Consider the following 19,270-nt stretch of genomic DNA (forward strand, 5'->3'; position numbering starts at 1 on the left):
TCCATACCAGTAGTGACAAACAGAATATTTAAATCACAGTTCTGTTCTTTTCAAACATATGAGGCATCAGGCTAAAGGGTGGGCCTTTACTTCCTTTTGGGTTTCTGTCTATTCTTCATGAAATTGAAATGAGTGAGTTGAACACAGCCTCTGGTTTGTTTGTCTTTGATTAATAATTTAGTGTTGTGTCTCACGGCGAGCTCATCTGGTGCTTCTAGGCTTACCTCTGTTTGAATTAGGTAAGGGGATTCACGCACCAATTTATATGCTAGTCTCTCTTCAGATCACTTCAGAGAGTGACTTAGGGTTGTCATTTCCCAAAGAAAGTAATGATAATTTTGTTTTCCTCTGAAAATGAACACGGGTCTCACAGATAAAGAGAAGCATTTGTACTTTCAAGGATTGCATCCCAAGTGGATGTTTAAAGGCAGTTCTACAGCTCCCTCAGCAATCTGTTTCCTCTTTCCAGTTTTCTCTTGTGAGCAATACAAACTTAAGTTGCAGAGGTGTCCAATTTATCAGACTGTGTAGCCTGTGGAGAAACAGAACCAGCTACTTAACTTCTTCCATGGAGTCATCAATTTACTCGCAACTGGCTCTCACAGTCACTCTCTATCCCAATAGTCGCTTTCGATCCTATGCATGCAAGCTTAAATCCTCATTTCCTCTTTTCCTTCTCCCTTGTGCTTCACCCTGACTTGTTTTCTCTACTCACTAACACACCTAACCCCAGCCCCACAGTACTTATGTATATGTCTGTAATTTATTTATTTAGATTAATGCCTCCCCCTCTAGACTCTAAGCCTGTGAGCAGAGAATGTGTCTATTGTTTTGTACTCTCCCAAGTGCTTAGTACAATACTCTGCACACAGTAAGCGCTCAGGAAATATAATTGATTGATCAATGTAGGCATAAAATAGGTTGAAGAGGACTGAACCGCCCAAACAGCCTCACTTTACTCTGGTGGTAGCAGGAAAAAGGTAAGCTAGGGCAGGGGCTTCCAACTCTGACTCAGCTGCCCTGACCAGCATGGAGTAGCATAAAGATGTGTGTGAACTTGTCAGGGCAGCCAATTAGCTTAGCAGTTGCCAGAGCCCTGGTCTATCTGTGGATGTTGTCAAATGATTTTATAAGGTCTACAGAAACAGTATAGAGGTCTTGGTGGTGATCCCTGCACCCCTACTGTATCAGTCATTCTGTTAGCTTCAAGTTTCGCCATACCACAGTTTAATCTGAAGCTCCACTTCGTGAGTCTGGTGTCATGTGGTTGATTATGTCTCCTGTAGTCTGTCAAGAAAGATTCTGCCTAGTAATCTGCCGCCAATAGAAAGTACTGAGATCCCATGATCATTTCCACAGTTGGCACTCAATTTTTTTTTCCATCTGTTGAGAGAGCTTGGGCAGATGTCTGAAGATGTCAGTGTGTAAATTTCTGAAAAGAATACCCTCCTGGTGCTTCTCCATTTTTTATGGGTTTGACTATGGAAAGGACTTCCTGCTATTGCCATGCCTTCACATTTTGACTGGTTTTCCATGCTCTGAATGGTCTCCTCTGCAGTGGTGGCTGGCATGACCAGGATGGTGAAGAGATTAATCAGGAAAATGTCACACAGGAGGTGGAGACCAGGGACATAATTGATTGAGAGTGAAAGTGAGAGCACTTCAAGTAGGAGAATGGCCTGAACCAAATCTTCAAGATAGAAGAGTTGGGGGACAGTCAGAGTAGCTGGTTAGACAAAGTATGGGGCATAGGTGAGGCAGGTAACAGGAGATAGTGACACCTGGATAGAAACCCAACACATAACGGGCACACTGAAGTGACATCAACACCGTCCCTGAGCCTTGCCAGAACCCATGGGAATCAGGTGGGAAAGGCAGCTAAGCCAAGGGAGGGATCCGGTCATTCCATGTGGACAACAAAGCCCCATTTCTGCCTTGCCCCTTTCCTTGATTTGACTGAGTATGCTGCATGGAGGAGCATCCATCCTGCACACTGAGATCAGATGACCATGCCTGGGACACAACTAAGAAGTCTCAAAATCCACTGGGCTGCCAGTAAAAGAATTGCCAATCTAGGTCACCATCAGCTTTAACGTTAAAAAAAAAAACAGTACTGGTTAAGTGCTTACTATGTACCAGGCACCGTACTAAGTTCAGGGGTAAATATGAGTTAATCAAGTTGGACAGAGTCCCCGTCCCACATAGGGCACAGTCTTAATCCCCGTTTTCCAACTGAGGTAACTGAGGCACAGAGAAGTTAAGTGACTTGACCAAGGTCACACAGTGGACCAGTGGCGGAACTGGGGTTAGAACCCAGGTCCTTCTGACTCCCTCGCTGGTGCGCTGTCCACTAAGGCCACATTGCTTCTCAGCCTGTTCATCCTAGTTTTCTGTCTCTGATAAGGGCAACAGGAGATTTGGAGGAACCACATCATGATTACTCTCTTTGACATCCATCCTAATGGCTCCCAAGTGTATCATCTAACAGTGATCAATAATGTTTGTGGAGTGCTTAGTTGTTTGGAATATAGCTGCTCTTAAAAATAAAAGTCAAAGAGATGAAAAATGTTATGATATTGTCCTAGATCATAAGAAACCCTTCAAGAAAATGCATGTGATGACTATAATACAAAAAAAAAAAACCCTAAAAAATTCCCTCAGTCATAACTCTTCATTGGAATTTCTTTCTTGTGATCTTTCAGCTTATAGCGATTTGGGCTACTATATTATTAACAAACTGCACCATGTGGATGAGTCGGTGGGAAGTAAAACCCGAAGGGCCTTCCTTTATCTCGCTGCCTTCCCTTTTATGGATGCCATGGTAAGTGTGGAAAAAGCTCGGTCACTGATCCAAACGAACCTATCGCTTCCATGGACACCGCTCACCTCACACGACAGTACAGGAAAGAACAGTTGGTATATTTTTTTCCAAGAACCCTGATCATTCATTGGCATCCAGATGGCCAAATTCAAATCTTCTTGGGCTCTGTGATTCCAGCTGATCTGGCACAAGCCTTTTCCTGATGTAAACACTCTGATGATGTAACATTTAGCACAAGCTGTAACTTGCTAATGCAGTGGGTCAATGGATATTTAATTGCTGCCATAATTAGTTTTGCCATATTTAGTCAGTTCTGATCAGTTATGAAATGCTGTAAAGTGATTTTCTTATTCCCAGGGCAGGGAACATGTCTTCACTGTTATATTGTACTCTCCCAAGTGCTTAGTACAGTGCTCTACTCACAGTAAGCACTCAATAACTTTAGTACAGGAGAAAAAATTAACAGAAAATATAATTAGTGATAACTAGTGATTATAAAACTAGAACTTCCAAAATAAGTCTACCCTTGAATCAGTCTTGGAGGTAGGCTCAGCTCAGAAAATCTGCTTGCTACAAAAAGAGTTAACTGATGCAAATTTTGCCATCCAACTGAATATTTACTAGTATCATGGAGATGCTTCTACCCAATACAAATGAGTAGCTTGGACAAGTTCTGTATTAGTGTCATTGCCAGATTTTCCATTTTCATTGAAATCCTTGCTTCCCATACCCTGGTGTCTTCTTTAAGTAGGACTAAAATCGTTCTCAGTTCCTGGGCTGTTGGGCAGGTGCTAATTTGCACGCTTGTCTTGTTCACTGTACATATCATTTGAGGTTTAAATGTGTACTGTATGAAGTCTTGAAATGACACACATTCCATCCTGGGAAAACATGTGCCTCAGATATAATCATACCAGGATTCTCCTCTTCATGTGTGCAATTTTATAAAAGAGAGAGTGCTGGCTATAGTGAGAACAGCATGTTCAAACTGATCTGAAATGACAGAGCCAGGTTCTGCACAATGCTTAAAAACTTCCTGGACGTGAATTAGGTGCTACGTTAGGCACAGGAGCCCAGTTAGGCCATACCATTCATTAAGTAGTTCTCAGTGGCCTAGTTTACTGCCAGAGAGTGAGTTAAGCCCCACGAAGAATAGGTCCTAGAGGGTATAATCGATACATATTACGAAACCATGTTAGAAGGCACAGTTGAGTGTTCATAGCTAAATTCAATCAGAGAAATACCGCTTTTGAGACTGTTGGGATAACCCATAAGACCATCCAGGTGAAAGCAGGGTTTCTGTGTCTGAATATCTAGTATACACCTCCACTTTGGTTATGTTTACTTGAATGATATTTTATACCAGGCCAAGAAAATGCCAGGAATTAAGTAATGGGTTAATTTAATTTAATCACTTTTATACTGAAGGCTAAGAATGTTAGCACAGCATTTATTAGTAATGACAGTGTTTATTAATTATTTAGAACTTGAGCGTCAACTGAATGATGAGTAATCAGTGGAATTTATTGAGCACTTACCGTGTGCAGAGCACTGTAGTGAGTGCTTGGGAGAACACAGTACAGTAGAGTTGGTGGACATGATCCCTGCCCACCAAGGGGCTTAACCATCTGCATTAAGTAGCAGGGAAGGGAAACTGCTGCTTCTGCCTCCTGCCCCTTTCCAGTGGGACAGATCAGGACCTCTCAGCTGGCATGGGGGAGGGAAGACAGACCGCCGTCTTCCTTGGGCAGTGGGCCTCATTGTTTAGATGGTTCAATCACTGAGGCTGTGTACTGCAACATTTTTAAAAAAAGTCTTTCTGTGCCTGTTGTCTGATCAATAGGTTGGGGAGACGGTGTCTAAAACCCACAAAATTTAACAATCATTCAGATGGCTTTCGGGCAGGGAGACAATCCACAAAATGCTCTTCACAAGTGCTTTCTACTCTTTTCACTGTTATAACAATGCTTGGCATCAGATAACCTTTGAGATTAGAACACGTGAAAATGCTGAGGGAAGGGCTTAGTTTACATCTAGGAAAAAAAAATTAATGACTCTTTTTTCGGGTGGGGGAAGGGGGCCCAGAACTATGATGAAATAAAGCCACCTAGTAAAGTTTCAAAACTGTCCACCCCAGAGCAAAAACAAAATAAATTCTGATCTAGCAAAATCCAGAGACCACTAAACCTTCTCCAGATCTTGCAGGACCTCTATTCTGGACCTAAGATGTCCTCAAGAATGCTTGTGGATAGTGGCACCCCACTGCTGAATCAGATCTTGCCCAAACAGGCCATAAAGAAACTCATGGGACACTAATTAGTATGTGCAGATGCCCAAAAATCGTAGTTTTGATGAACCAAATGAATCTTAATTATAACACAGTCACATGAAGTCCCAGTGTTTCACCTTAATGTCCCCTTAACTAAGAAAGAAAAACTTGCTGTGATTTGCTTACCGTGCTCACCCGAAGCCCTCTAAAACATCAGTGTTTCCCCTCATATTAGTAACCTGATTTTGGTGAGGCATGGCCCCAGTGGATTTGCAAGACAGACTGGAAGGCAGAAACATAAGTTCATATGGAAACTAACTCATTGCCAACACTAACTAAATAAGCGGGGACTTAGGTCTGGTTTGTGGTTGACAGATGCAAAAATTGGTCTTTTGGGTGTTGAATTATTCATTCATTCAATCATATTTATGGAGCAGTTACTGTGTGCAGAGCACTGTACTAAGAGCTTGGGAAGTACAGGTCGGCAACATATAGAGACGGTCCCTACCTAACAACGGGCTCACAAGATATCTCTCAGTTCTCCCCACTTTGGAAGTGTAAGGCTGGCTACTGCATGACTCTTGGTAGTCTTGGATCTCAAGCATTTTCCACTGTCTCAGATTATCATGTGCCTGGAAAATAAAATGTTTTCAGGAATGCTTTAATAAAAATCTTATTCATCCCAAAAGTAAATGCTTCATGTCAGTCCCTTTCCAATCTATTTATTTTGTCTTTGGCAGGCGTGGACACATGCTGGCATTTTGTTGAAACACAAATACAGCTTTCTGGTGGGATGTGCCTCTATTTCCGATGTCATAGCTCAGGTAATGATGTCACCAATTTGTTTCAGTCTTTGTGTTGAGCAAACTTTCTTTGCTTAAGGAGAAGTTCAATAAAGTGCTTTCCTATTTCTACTACTTATGGAATGAGAATGGGAATTTTCTTGAGTTCATAGATTGAACTGCTTTGCTCCTTTCTGTTCATTTATTTTCCCCATAATGAATTTGTGAGTAATCCCTATAAGGTAGAGCTTAATCAGTGGTCTCACACATACTGGGTTTTTTTTTTCTCGTAGTTTTTCAGCTGTGACTTTGCTTAATAAGCATGAGGAAGAAGGGCTGGGAAAGGAATCCTTGGTTGGCTTATGTGGGAGAAGGGAATATAATATTGTTAAAGAAATAGAAAAAATACGCTTTATATTCAATGGTCGTGATTGGTGTTTGGATTTCAGAAATTTGCCCTATGCTAGGTGTAACCTAAATCTGCGTGATATCAATCTTCTGCACAGTGCCTTACAGGTGTTTATAGGAAACCTGTGGTGCTGACAGGGATAACATCTACAGAATCTGTCATACTACTAGTCCCACCCCCGACCCTAGAGACTTCAGAAAATTGACAGTTCAGTATTACTAGGAGAATGATAGCGTTTGGAGCTTGTCAATCTTACTGTAATTATTGAGCACCTACTGTTTGCCAGACAATGTAATAAACGCCTGGTAGAGTAACAGTTGAGTTACTTGACATGAACCCTGTTCTCAAGGAGCTTTATAATGAAGTGAGTGTTTTCAAGCTATTTCTGATTTGTCTCTGGGAGAAAGCTAGCCTGGATCAGCTTCTGAACAGCATCTGTTTCCCAGAAGGACAAAGAATTCTTTTGGATAAAAAGGGTAACATGGATAAATAGTTCAAAAAAAGGAAAGATGAGAACTAAATTTAGTAAACCTGTATCGACAGCCGACGAATGCCTGTAATTTGAAAGGTCCCAGGTTTTTGCAGTAAGATTTTTGGGTTGGTTTCTTTGGAATACTGCTACAAGAAAAATGAACCAAAGAAATTTCATTTCAAGGACACTCTTTCCCTGGCCCGACTCCAACAGAGAGACAGGAGGCAAAAATCAGGTTACTTGAATTGCTGTGGCAGGGACCAGGGCATTCAGGAATCCACAGACCACTAACTCCCCACTGCTCCAATTGTAGTAACAGTGAACCAGGAAAGTCATGTGTTTAAAGGTCAGTCTAGCCCTGCAATTGCTGTGCTGACACCATGGCACGTGATTACGGTACCTGCATCTACCCCACTAGTTTGCATTAGAAGCCATCAATTGAAGAGCTGGACAGGACTGGAGGCTACTTCTAGTTTCCATAGCACTTTCTCCAGATTGCCCCAACAGAGCTTCCAAATCATCTATCCCCTCTTTCTTCATATCGATGATAGTCAGGAGACTTTAGGAGCGCCTACTCCACCTCAAAGACCAGAACAGCCCAAGGTATCTGATGTACTCTGTGTGGTCCTAAAAAAAATGACATCAACGGGAGCTATTCTCTGTCCGTTTTCTGGCAGATTAGTAACCAATAAATACCATTACTGCTGCTTCGACTATTCTGTCCTGGGTTCAGAAAAGAGATTTCCACTCCTGTATTGGCAGGGTTGGGCAGCATTTTGATGTAGTGCTTGTTTGGCTGCAAGTAATGCTTTAGTAGAAACATGAATGGCCGGATTTGTCATTATTTTGCTGGTAGAACGGTGAGAGACAGAATAAATGGAATGCACAGATGGTCTCTCAGCTGGGTTTTAGACATGAATTGCAACCTCCAAGCGCTTAGTACAGTGCTCTGCACACAGTAAGCGCTCAATAAATATGATTGAATGAAACCTCCGTCCCATCAAACCTTTAAAAAGCTGCTAATGAATTTCAATTTTGGGCTCACTTGAGCTTCACAGCCTCTCCCTTTCTCTGCCTGCCCTCTGCTGGAGTAATAATGTTGAGCAGAGAGTGGTCAGTCAGATCCTGGACCTGAATTTTCACCCCAGCAGCTCCTTGTAATCCTGAAATCCCCATGAAGAAGGGCACTCCCTTCATTCATTCAATTCAGTTATATTTATTGAGCTCTTCCTGTGTGCAAGGCACTGTACTAAGCGCTTGGGAGAATGTAATGTAATAATAAACAGACATATTCCCTTCCCATACTGTGCTTCCCTGCTTCTAGATCTCACCAGGCAGAGTAATAGGTCTGGGGGTCTTCAGAGCTTCAACTGAAGTGGTAACCTCATTCAGTATTTGAACGAAGACGTGTCTTCACACATCGGCAAGTTGCCTGTTCTACTTAGAGCCTGATAGTCAATCATGAAAGATCACCGAAGTGTTTTGCTAGTTCTTTGTTTCCTCTTATACTCGTGATGAGGGTGGAACCGTAAATACAGTTTAAGGGTATCCTGAGAGTGTGTATGGGCCCGGATATGCTCTTCAGAGATGCATAGAAGTGCCTGACTTGATTTTAATCTGCAAGCGCTGATCCCTTCAGCTTTAATGTCCCACCACTTACTGCGAATGTTTCCTCTAGGGCACACTATAGGCTTTTCTGTGCAAAGATTTTAGATCAAGGTATCATTCTCATCAAGCCAATCCTGTCTTTTCTGATGTGTCAGTCAGTCATTCATATTTATTGAGTACTTACTGTGTGCGGAGCACTGTACTAAGCATTTGGGAGAGTACAGTATAACAATAAACAGACACATTCTTTGCCAACAACAAGCTTACAGAGTCTACAGTCTTTATGGTTATCAGGATAATAATATCTTGTAGAGGCTCCCTGGTCACACTGGTGGTGACCGGAGGACTTTATCAGAGGGATAAATTGGAGGGATACAAAAGTAACCTTAAGTGTTTACAGTCTCCAGGAGTTTGATAATCAGCTATCTGGATTGCTGATTTGTGATATACTGGTTTTATCTCTAGTGAGGGTTTGGAAGATAGCAGTCAATGGTCACTCCAATTGTTGGTGTCCCTCACAGCAGCGGTAATAAGAACATTCTTCAGGTCTCATGAATAAACACTGGTATAGTCCATAGGATGCCACTTCTAATTTTGGGTGTGCCAGCAAGCCTTTTTTCTCTTATTTGGTAGGTGTTTTGTGGTGGTTACAAGTTCATGTTTAGTTCACAGGCCCTTGCTATTTAACTTTACGGTGTTCTGTGAAATTGGTTAGTGTTCTGAGAAGTAGGTCATTGCTATTTGATTTTACAATCTTGTGTGAACCAAAGAGTCCTTGCCATATTTCAGTATCACTGAATTCATAATGTAGCACTAAACCATAAAACAATAATAAATGCTGTTTGTTTTGGATGGAAGTAGCAGTGATTAGAGACCCATGAACTTACGTTGAAGTTAACGTTTAGATCTCTATTCTAGTGTTCTGAGCTTGCTTCTGTTACATTTATGGATATAGTCACATTCTTTTATTTGCATCTTTTGCATTCCCTCCTAACAAAGAAGGGTTCATGAGGAAATATTGGCCAAAATGTGGCAACTTTTAACTCTTTCTGAGTTAAAGAGTTAAACATTCCCATCAAAGTTGGTGCAATCACCCCTTTTCTCATCTCACAAGTCTGCTGCAACCTTTGCAATCTCCCTCTGTTTCAACCCATATTCAGTATATTTGCTAAATCCTGCCAGTTTTTCTTCCACATTACCAGAATCCACCCCATTCTCTCCATTCAAATGGTACTCACACTGGTCAAAACATATCTTGGCTTGAGGGACTTCATCTGCCTCCTCACTGTTCTCTGTTTTCAGTCTCTCCCGCTCCCAATCCATACTTTATTCTGCTATCCAGATGGTTTTTCTAAAAGCATTGTTTTTCACACATCTCCCCTCCTCAGATTCCTCAAATAGTTGCCCATTCCTCTCCACATCAAGCAGAAATGACTAACCATTGGCTTTAGGATAATCAGTCAACTCTCACATTCCTCATAAATAAACCTACTCATTGTGCCTCGTTCTCATCTCTCCTATCTCCAATCACTTGCTCACATTCTATCCAATGCTTAGAACAGTGCTTGGCATATAGTAAGAGCTTAACAAATACCATTATTATTGTTATTATCCGCAGCTTGGAACCCTCCTCTCCCTCCATATCTGCCAGTCCACAGATCTCTTCATCTTAAAGGCTTTGTGAAGTCACATTCCCTTCAGGAGACCATCTCTAATTAAATCATCTTTTCTCCCAACAACAACTTCTGCACCAACAATACACTTGTGTACTCATGATCACTCTTAGTACTTCTGTACAAATCAATTTATATACCCCACTATTTAAGCACTAACTCAAATACATACCCTCTTCTTCCTTCCCCTATCTGTAAATTATTTCAGGGCTTGTCACCCACCCCATACTGTAAAATCTTTAAGAGCAGTGATTGTGCCTATTGACTCTATTATACTGTCTCCCAAGAACTTAGTACAGTACTCTGTACCCAATAGGTGCTCAATAAAAAAAACTTTTTGAAGGCCTCTTAAGAAATAGATGGAAGAATGAATGTAATATGGTAATTAACATAACAATAGTTCATTTTGGTCGTTGAACCTCTAGTCTAATCCCAAAAGAATGACACCGTTTATCACTTCTTCCAGTGCTTTACATTTCTTTATTTCTTTGATCTATTCATGTATATGACACCATTATGCAAACCATGATGCCTGTACCAGGTCCATAAGGTTCCTTGGTCTTGTTACCAAACCTTCTATGGACTTTTGCACTTTGTTCATCTCATAAAATTTTTGAACCATTCAGTGGCCTGTCTTATGGGAAACAGCATGGCCTAGTGGATAGGACATGAGTCTGAGAGTCAGAAGGACCTAGGTTCTAATCCCAGCTCCATCACTTGTCTTCTGTGTGATCTTGGGCAAGTTACTTAACTACTCTGTGCTTCAGTTCCCTCATCTATAAAATGGGGATTAAGACTGTGAGAGCCCTATGTGGGACATGAACTGTTGTCAACCTGGCTACCCTTGTCACTACCCCAGAGCTTAGAACAGTTCCTGGCATATAGTAAGTGCTTAACAAATACCATTAAAAATAAATCCTCCCAAAGCTTTTCCTGTATTTGACACCCATTGACTCCCAGCCTTTTTCCCCTTCCCCATGCACTGATCTCTGGAGTTCTTGTGGATACCTTTCTGGCCCCACGCCCTTGTGTCCAAGCAATTCTAAATCTTGCTCTTCTTCTTCACAGTATTTCACGACACTGCCTCTTCCTCTTCAAGTCCTTTCCCATTTTCCTGTCTCAGCTCTCCTTGTCTCTGATTTGTCCCTCTCCTATTGCCATATCTCCCGGCCCCTTTCTCTTTTGGGTATGGAAGTAAAAGATGATCTTTCAAGATCGTGCTTCCTCTATAAAAACGTCTAGAAATTTCCCACACTCTTCTGTTACCAATTGGAAGTCTTTCTGTTGGCTTCTATTTCCAACCTTTATTTTCCCTGTAAAGGTAAGCTTTGAGCTACCTTGCTACAGCCCCACTTTTATACTGCCCTGAATCATGCCAGGCGAGTTTCTTAGTTTATTGCATATTGACTTAACTCCTTCCTGTCCTGCCTTTTTGCTCCATGACATGCTGTACCCTTTGCCTAGCAATTTTTCTCTCCCTCCCAGTGCCTTGCTCCAGCCCGTCGAAGTCAAGTTCCAGGCCCATCACCCAGGAAACCTTTCTTTGTCTAAGGAAGGGTATTGCTGAACTTTGGCCACCTATTTTCCAGAAACATTATTTTTTTTTTTAGTACTTAACCTTGTACATACTTGACCAGTTCAACCGTCAGTGTTTACTGAGCACTCATAAAATGTAGAGCACTGTAGCAAAATGCAAGGCCGTCCACTGAGATTATATATACGCAAACCATGGCCATCAGCAAATCTGTGGGTGTTTATAGTGATGAGAATATCTGAGTTAGACCTCCATCCTGAAGGAAAACCAACTCAGGGTGTGAGTTATTGGAGGGGGTTTGTTGTTTGTGTTTTTTATGGCATATGTTAAGTACTTACCATGTGCCAGGCACTGTTTTTTAAGTGCTGGGGTAGATGCAAGTTAATCAGAGAGGACACAGTCCCTGTTCCATATGGGGCTTGCAATCTAAGTAAGGGTTGTGAAAAAGGAACTAGATCTTTGAGGAACTAGTGTGATAGAAACTAACGTTCTGCAAAACTAATGGTGTTTAGCTTTCCAACTGCAAGTAAGCAAAATACCATGCCACAAACCTAAAAGTTGATCATAATAGGAGTCTGTAAAGATGTAGTTGGGGCAACAATTAGATATTGCTATACACTATTTGTGCATTGCTATATTTTATAATATATTTAGCATATACTATAAGCTCATTGTGGGCAGGGAACTTGTCTGCCAACTCTGCTGTATTCCCCCAAGTGCCCAGTACAGTGCTCTGCACACTAAGCACTCAATAAATACCACTGATTTATAGATTTATTTATAGTCTCTGAAATCAGGGCCAGTGTACTAATCCCTAGTACAGTGCCAACTGTCTCATTGGTCCTTAATGAGTAGCCATTGAATGAATCTGCATTTTCAGAGCATCAGATAAAGATTACATTTTATAAGTCCAAGAGGGATTTCTTGAACGTTGTGCTTTTGTTTCTTGCATTCATGGCTTTTGGTTAATTTTCTCTTTGAAGCTAAAATATTGGGATTTATTACATCCATAGGCAGAATAAAACATCTGTCCAGTTGGGGCAAAAGCTTTCTCTTTCTGTTGAGAGCATTATACTAAGTGCATGGGAGAGTACAGTATAGCAGAGTTGGTGGATATGTTCCCTGCTCACAATGAACTCAAAACGCCCAGGCTCCAGGAAGTCCATTATTACAACGCTGCTCTAACCATACCTTTGTTTGCTGGGTTCTTTCTAGGGCAGCTCTGGAGTGACAGCCCTGCTGCCTAAGTCAGAGCATAGTACAGTACAACCCCTTTTTTAATTCTCTGACATTCATCCATATTACATCATTCAAGAGTAATATTACAATTGTACTTTCTATGCCCCAACTGATTATCCTACAGATTTTTACTCTGTCAATGATAGTACACCAATATTATGTATAATGCATATTTTCCAAGCTCCATTTTATCTTCTGGGCTCAGCAGGTTCTTTGTTTCTGGGCCTTTGAGTCTAGAGGCATTATTCCCCAGGAAGCCAGCTTTCTATTTCATCTCAGTGTGCAAGCTACTTTTATTGACACTTGACATTATTTGGATTGATTTTGCAGCTTCTTGATGCTTCTTGCTATTGCCAAGGCTTTTGTCCCCACGTCTCATGATGGTGTTGTTTCCTTTAACAAAGACAGGAACAAAAATAGCACTTCTGACCTCTCTTTGTAATTCGGGTTACTTCAGAGAGCAGTGTCTGCTGAACCAGGTGTTGGAGACCGGCACTTCCCAACCCCAGGATCACTAACACAAACACTGTCGGGGAAAACACTTTACTCAAGACCTTGGTTACAAGCACTTCCAGCATTTCAGTGTTGGGGCATTTAGTGAACCTCGTAGGTTGGTGATGTCAGTGAGGAAGTTGCTCAGTTCTTTGCCTTTAGTTTTTAAGGGAACTGAACTTGAGATGCTCCAGTACTTTCCACAATCACCCATTTCCTTTCTTCTTCAAGGTGGGGCATTTGGGAGCATCTTGGGAATCCTGTGGGATTTCTTCCGGATTCAGTATTCAAAGACTACCTTATTTAGACGTGTTGATGATTATGTACAGTGTATACATATCTCTCTGCTATATATTGCAAAATGATCTATATTAATATCTGTCCCTCTAGAATGTAATCTTGTTGTAGGCAGGGGATGTGTATACCAAAATGGTAGTATTCCACTCTCCCAAACACTTTGTACAGTTTTCTGCACAACTGTATTCAGTGGTATGCAATGGTATTCATTGATGAGATGATGATGAGGTGAGATGAGGAGGAGGAGGAGGAGGAGAATTAGGTCCTTTGTATATTCCTGTTTTCAGATCCAGGAGCTTCTCAGAAACAATAAAGATGTAGAATGCAAAATATTCATGCAATATGCAAAATTCTTACAGGAAATAACTGGTACACTTTCCCTCCTAAAGGCTGTCCTCTTCTTTTCATTGTCTTATTTATTGAGTGCTTACTGTGTGCAGAGCACTGTACTATTTTCCCATGATGGTTGACACCACCACCATCATCTCTGCCCCACAAAGCTTGCTGTCATTTGACATCCTCTCATCTATCACCCACATTCAAAAATCACATTCTCTATCTGCCTTTACTTTAAGTTATGCTGGTTCTTAATAAAATAGCATGGAGTCACAAACCCACTCTTTTTTCTGACAACTATGGCCCTTATCATGACTTTGCTGAATTACTGGAACAATTTCCTTATTGGCCCCTCTGTCTCCTGCCTCATCCCTCTTCTGCTATCTTACATATTGCTGCAGGGGTCATCTTTGGAAAATAATAATAATAATAATAATAATAATAATAATGGTATTTGTTAAGCACTTACTATGTGCCAAGCACTGTTCTAAGCACTGGGGTAGACACAAGGTAATCAGGTTGTCTCACGTGGGGCTCACAGACTTAATCCCCATTTTACAGATGAGGGAACTGAGGTACAGAGAAGTGAAATGGCTTGCCCAAGGTCAAGTGGTGGATGAGTGGCGGAGCTGGGATTCGAACCCACGTCCTCTGACTCCCAAGCCCAGGCTCTTGATCAAAGCATATTTATCAGTGGTATTTGAGTGCTTGCTGTGTGCAGAGCACTGTACTAAGCACTTGGGAGAGTACAACAATGACAACAAAGTTGAATTGTATAGAAGTAATACCTAGAGAGGACAAGATGACATATAGATCTTTGCACAGCTCAATTTCAAAGCAGATCTTGTTTCTTAATGATCTGAACTATCAGACAGCTCAGTAGGCAGGAAGAGATCCTTAGTTATATTAGTTCTCTAGTATCAATCATTCTAATTTTTTGAGCTCTTACTGTATGCAGAGCACCGAACTAAGCGCTTGGGAGACTATATCAAAGCTAATAATTTGTCCAGGAATGTATTTTTCTTGTATGAGACAGAATTGGGGGTGGGGGGTGGGGGTGTGTGTGTGTGTGTGTGGTGTGTGTGTAAAAATTTTGTGGTTTCCCTTACCGCATTTTTCTCCCCCTTATTTCTCAGGTTGTTTTTGTAGCCATTTTGCTTCATAGTCACCTGGAATGCAGAGAGCCTCTTCTTATCCCAATCCTTTCCTTGTACATGGGAGCCCTCGTCCGCTGCACCACTCTATGCTTGGGTTACTACAGGAATATTCACGATATCATTCCAGACAGAAGTGGACCTGAACTTGGGGTACGTCTCATTAACGATGATGGTATTTGTTGAGTGCTTACGGTGCACCAAGCATTCACTGTACGAAGCACTGGGGTAGACACAAGAAAGCCCTTCCGAGAGCTCACCTCCTCCAAAAGGCCTTCCCAGACTGAGCCCCCGTTTCCTCTCCTCCTCCCCATCCCCTCCCGCCCTACCTCCTTCCTCTCCCCACAGCACCTGTATATATGTTTGTACAGATTTATTACTCTATTTATTTTACTTGTACATATTTACTATTCTGTTTATTTTGTTAATGATGTGCATTTAGCTTTAATTCTGTTTGTTCTGACGACTTGCCACCTGTCCACATGTTTTGTTCTTTTTTGTCCGTCTCCCCCTTCTAGACTGTGAGCCTGTTGTTGGGTAGGGACGGCCTCTATATGTTGCCAACTTGTACTTCCCAAGCCCTTAGTACAGTGCTGTGCACACAGTAAACGCTCAGTAAATACAATTGAATGAATTAATGAATGAATAACCCAGTCAGACACAGTGCCTATTCCACCTGGGGCTCCCAGTCTAAGCGGAAGGGAGAACAAGTATTGAATCTCCATTTAACAGATGAGGAAACTGAGGCCCAGAGAAGTTAAGTGACCTGTCCAAAGTCACAGGGCTGGGATTGGAACCCAGGTCCTCTGCCTTCCAGCCCTGTGCTCTTTCCAGCAGGCCACACTGCTGCCCATCAAGTGCCCCGTTGGACTAAAAAAAAATGGGGTCCTCAAAATTCAGGCAATTGTTCCTACCTAGTACTAGAAGAGAATATCCTCCTTCCTGCCAAATAAGAGTGAAGAACTAAGTGTACAACATACCCTGATAAAGGCTGCCAAGACTATGATCCTTGACCTACTAGTTTGTCTCCACTTAATGTAAGAAGGTAGACCCAGGACAAAATCCTATACTATCCTCCCCAACCACACACCTGACTTACCTTTCTGGCCCTTACCCCATCCACTCATCCCTGCTCGTGACACTCCCATGCCAAGGGGCTACCGGGTTGATTCTGTCAGTAATTCATGCTTTTCTCATAGATTAAGCCATGCATGTCTAAAGATGCCCTGCCCGTGCATTGAAACTGTGAATGGCTCATTAAATCAGTTATGGCTCCTTTGGTCACTCACCCTCTCTTATTTGGATAACAGAAGAGCAGCAGGAGGCCAACAGAGTCAACAGAAGACCCATTTTCTCTCAGCCATCAGGCTCTTCTTTTTCTCCTGCCTTTCTCTCTTCCTCATCTCCTTTCCTTCTCCATAAATCCCTGTTGAATAAATAATTTCAATCAATAATTACCAGCAACTGAGGGCCTATAATTTAACCTCCATTGTCTTCAGTGCCCAAGCCATGGTTATCCATCAATATTCATCAGAGCTTGAAAAATTGACAATCGCTCCAGCTTTGCTAGGTCCCGCATGATGATATTGGTCAGTTGATTTTCAAGAAAGGTTTGTAGAAAACTAATGCAGTCTGGAATGTTTGATTAGAAAGAAAAGTGAAGATGTTTAAAGGAAAAGATAGAAAATTCAAGAAAGCTACATACAAAGATTTATGGAAAAGGGATCTGCTATTAATATTAGAGGGGAAATGTGTGGGGTATTAGAGGGTTCTTTCCTTCGCCTGTGGTTAAAGGGACACAACTTAGTAACCCTCTTTCATATCGAAATGTCCTTTGCTGCCACCATTGACGACAGAGCACCGGATTGAATGGATCATTACTATAACCCAGTCTGGCGCTTTTTGTGTTTTTTAAACAAAAGCCAGTGTCAAATCCATTCAACACACCAAACTAAAGATTGGCTCTTGGCCCTTGTGAAAGATGAGGTGTGTGATGGAAAAGGGTGATTTAGATTCACACAATGATTACATTTGCTCCGCCTACTTACCTGCCTTCCCAATTGTGGTGGGGGGTCTGTATCCACAGCTGTCATGTGCTGTATTTTACTGTAAAAGAGCTCACTTATCAGATTCCATTTTCAGTTTAATGAGTAGGTTTGATGCTGAGCCAAGGAAAGCGCTTTATCTGTATTTATGCATCGTTCTGTTGTACTGATGAAATGGACTTTTGTGACTCTGTTTTGGTATAGGGTGATGCTACAATAAGGAAGATGCTGGGCTTCTGGTGGCCTCTAGCATTGATTTTGGCAACTCAGAGAATCAGCAGGCCCATCGTCAACCTCTTTGTTTCCCGTGACCTGGGTGGCAGTTCTGCAGCTACAGAGGTTCGTAGGACAGTCCCCTCGGGCCCCCTTAGCTTCTTGGGTTCATGAATCGTCTGGATGTCTCCTATGGGTAGGAAAGGACTGGGTATTATGAAAGCGGTTTCATTTGTGGAGGATAGAGAGACATGCAGAGTTGTGTGTGATCTTGGGCCCCCAAAAGAAGAAGCCCATCTCCAGCTCCCCATTGACTGTACTTTCTACCAGGCTATGATACCCCATGGTGATATTTGAATTTATGATTTTAACAGAGGGAGCGTAAGGATCAGTAAGCAATCAAAATTAGCATTCTAGTATTCCCCGTGATTTTTCCTTCAGTTTGGTTTTCTGCCTCCTTATGGAGACAAACAGCTAGAATCCTCCATATGAACTGGGCTAAATGACTCAATCCATATTTTTTCCCAGCCCCATACTGGGCAAGTCACTTCGTCATTCAGTTTCTCCATTTCTTTCCCTTTAAAATGAGACGAGCAACACACCCGTCCACATGCAATGTTTATTTGTGGTATAAACCAGCTAGCTCAGCTTTTCAAGTACATTTCATGTGACCAGTGGTGTAATGCTATTTTATATTAAAACTTTGAGAGAAATTGCCTCCAATCTGACCTAGGCTGTTCCCACCTGCCCCAGCCCCCTACATGCCTCCTCCATGGATAATGTTCACATTGTCCAGCTTTCATCCAAACTGAGCCTCTTGGTAAATTACACTGCCAAGAGATTGCCCAAAGTGAATCATTCTTTGGCTCTGTATTCAGAGAAAATAGATTTCACAAATGCCAGCTAATCAGTAGGAAAAGTTGAAATTTTTTTTTTTTCATCTGCAGAGTGTGTGAGCGAAGAGCCTTGATTCATTTTCTTTAAATCCATTGGACTTAGAAGGGTCAAATCCCATCAGCAGAAACCTCAGGTCATGGTGGGTGCATGGGGTTTAGGGAAAGTTTAACATCTTGGGCATCTTGTGTTGGAAAAGGAAGGACAAACACTGATTCCTGGTGTGCTCTTCCAACGGGCAAACCCATTTACAGAAACCTGGGAGCAGCTGAGTATTTTGACAGGGAGGAAGAAAAGCACACATCAAGAGCAAGGCTAACTCTTGAGGTCAATTTATAGGCTGGTTTTCTGGCTTCACCTTGGGTGGGTTGGTTTTGGTGGCACCTTTTCACCAAATCTGTTAGTGCAGTTTTCTCAGTAAGAAAAAATGTCAGTCATTTCCTGCAGACAAGGAAGCCTTTGTTTATTAAAAAAAAATTAAACCAGGTACATCATTTTATATGAAAACAGTTTTCTAACTTAATCCAAAGGAAATTCAGGTAAGAAGATGACTACCAATTGATTAAAAAAATAATAAAATAGGAGCTGTTACTGGGTTGTTGGTTTCAAAGGACATAAAGTCTACATTGCTGTTAATTTTTATCACTTCATATCCCAAACGGCTTTTGGACCAAAAGGAAATTCTTATCAGGCAAAAATAAAGCCACATTTTTCAGCTTAGACTGTTAAGGTAGATTTTATATTAATGAATAGTAAGGAATATATTAATGAGGAATATAATGTTTTTAACTATTATCTTTGTGTATCAATGTGTTAATAGAGAGCTAAGTTTGCTACATGTAGGCTGGTGGGTGGTATGCAACTTAATGAAAAATATCACTTCCACCGAGACAAGCAATCTAAAGCTTCCAGAAAGAAATGATTTAGGCATCATTCCATTTGCTGATACAATTAAATGGATCAGGGATGCCTCGAAGTGGGTTGTAACTCCGCTTCTTATCACTTGGACTACTCACAGTTACTTTAATGAGT

The 19,270-nt window shown here is 41.6% G+C and overlaps 1 protein-coding gene across 1 annotated transcript in view; it reads left to right on the forward strand.

Annotated features, from left to right (window-relative positions):
- ANKH (ANKH inorganic pyrophosphate transport regulator) overlaps positions 1 to 19,270 on the forward strand; it is a 109,732-nt gene that overhangs the window by 73,419 nt on the left and 17,043 nt on the right. Inside the window, exons 4-7 of the mRNA XM_038770198.1 lie at positions 2,703 to 2,821; positions 5,831 to 5,914; positions 15,069 to 15,239; positions 17,336 to 17,470. Of these exons, the coding sequence (XP_038626126.1) occupies positions 2,703 to 2,821; positions 5,831 to 5,914; positions 15,069 to 15,239; positions 17,336 to 17,470 (509 nt within the window). The remainder of the gene's footprint in view (positions 1 to 2,702; positions 2,822 to 5,830; positions 5,915 to 15,068; positions 15,240 to 17,335; positions 17,471 to 19,270) is intronic.

Source organism: Tachyglossus aculeatus, chromosome X3, assembly GCF_015852505.1.
Source record: "Tachyglossus aculeatus isolate mTacAcu1 chromosome X3, mTacAcu1.pri, whole genome shotgun sequence".
NCBI lineage: Eukaryota > Metazoa > Chordata > Mammalia > Monotremata > Tachyglossidae > Tachyglossus > Tachyglossus aculeatus.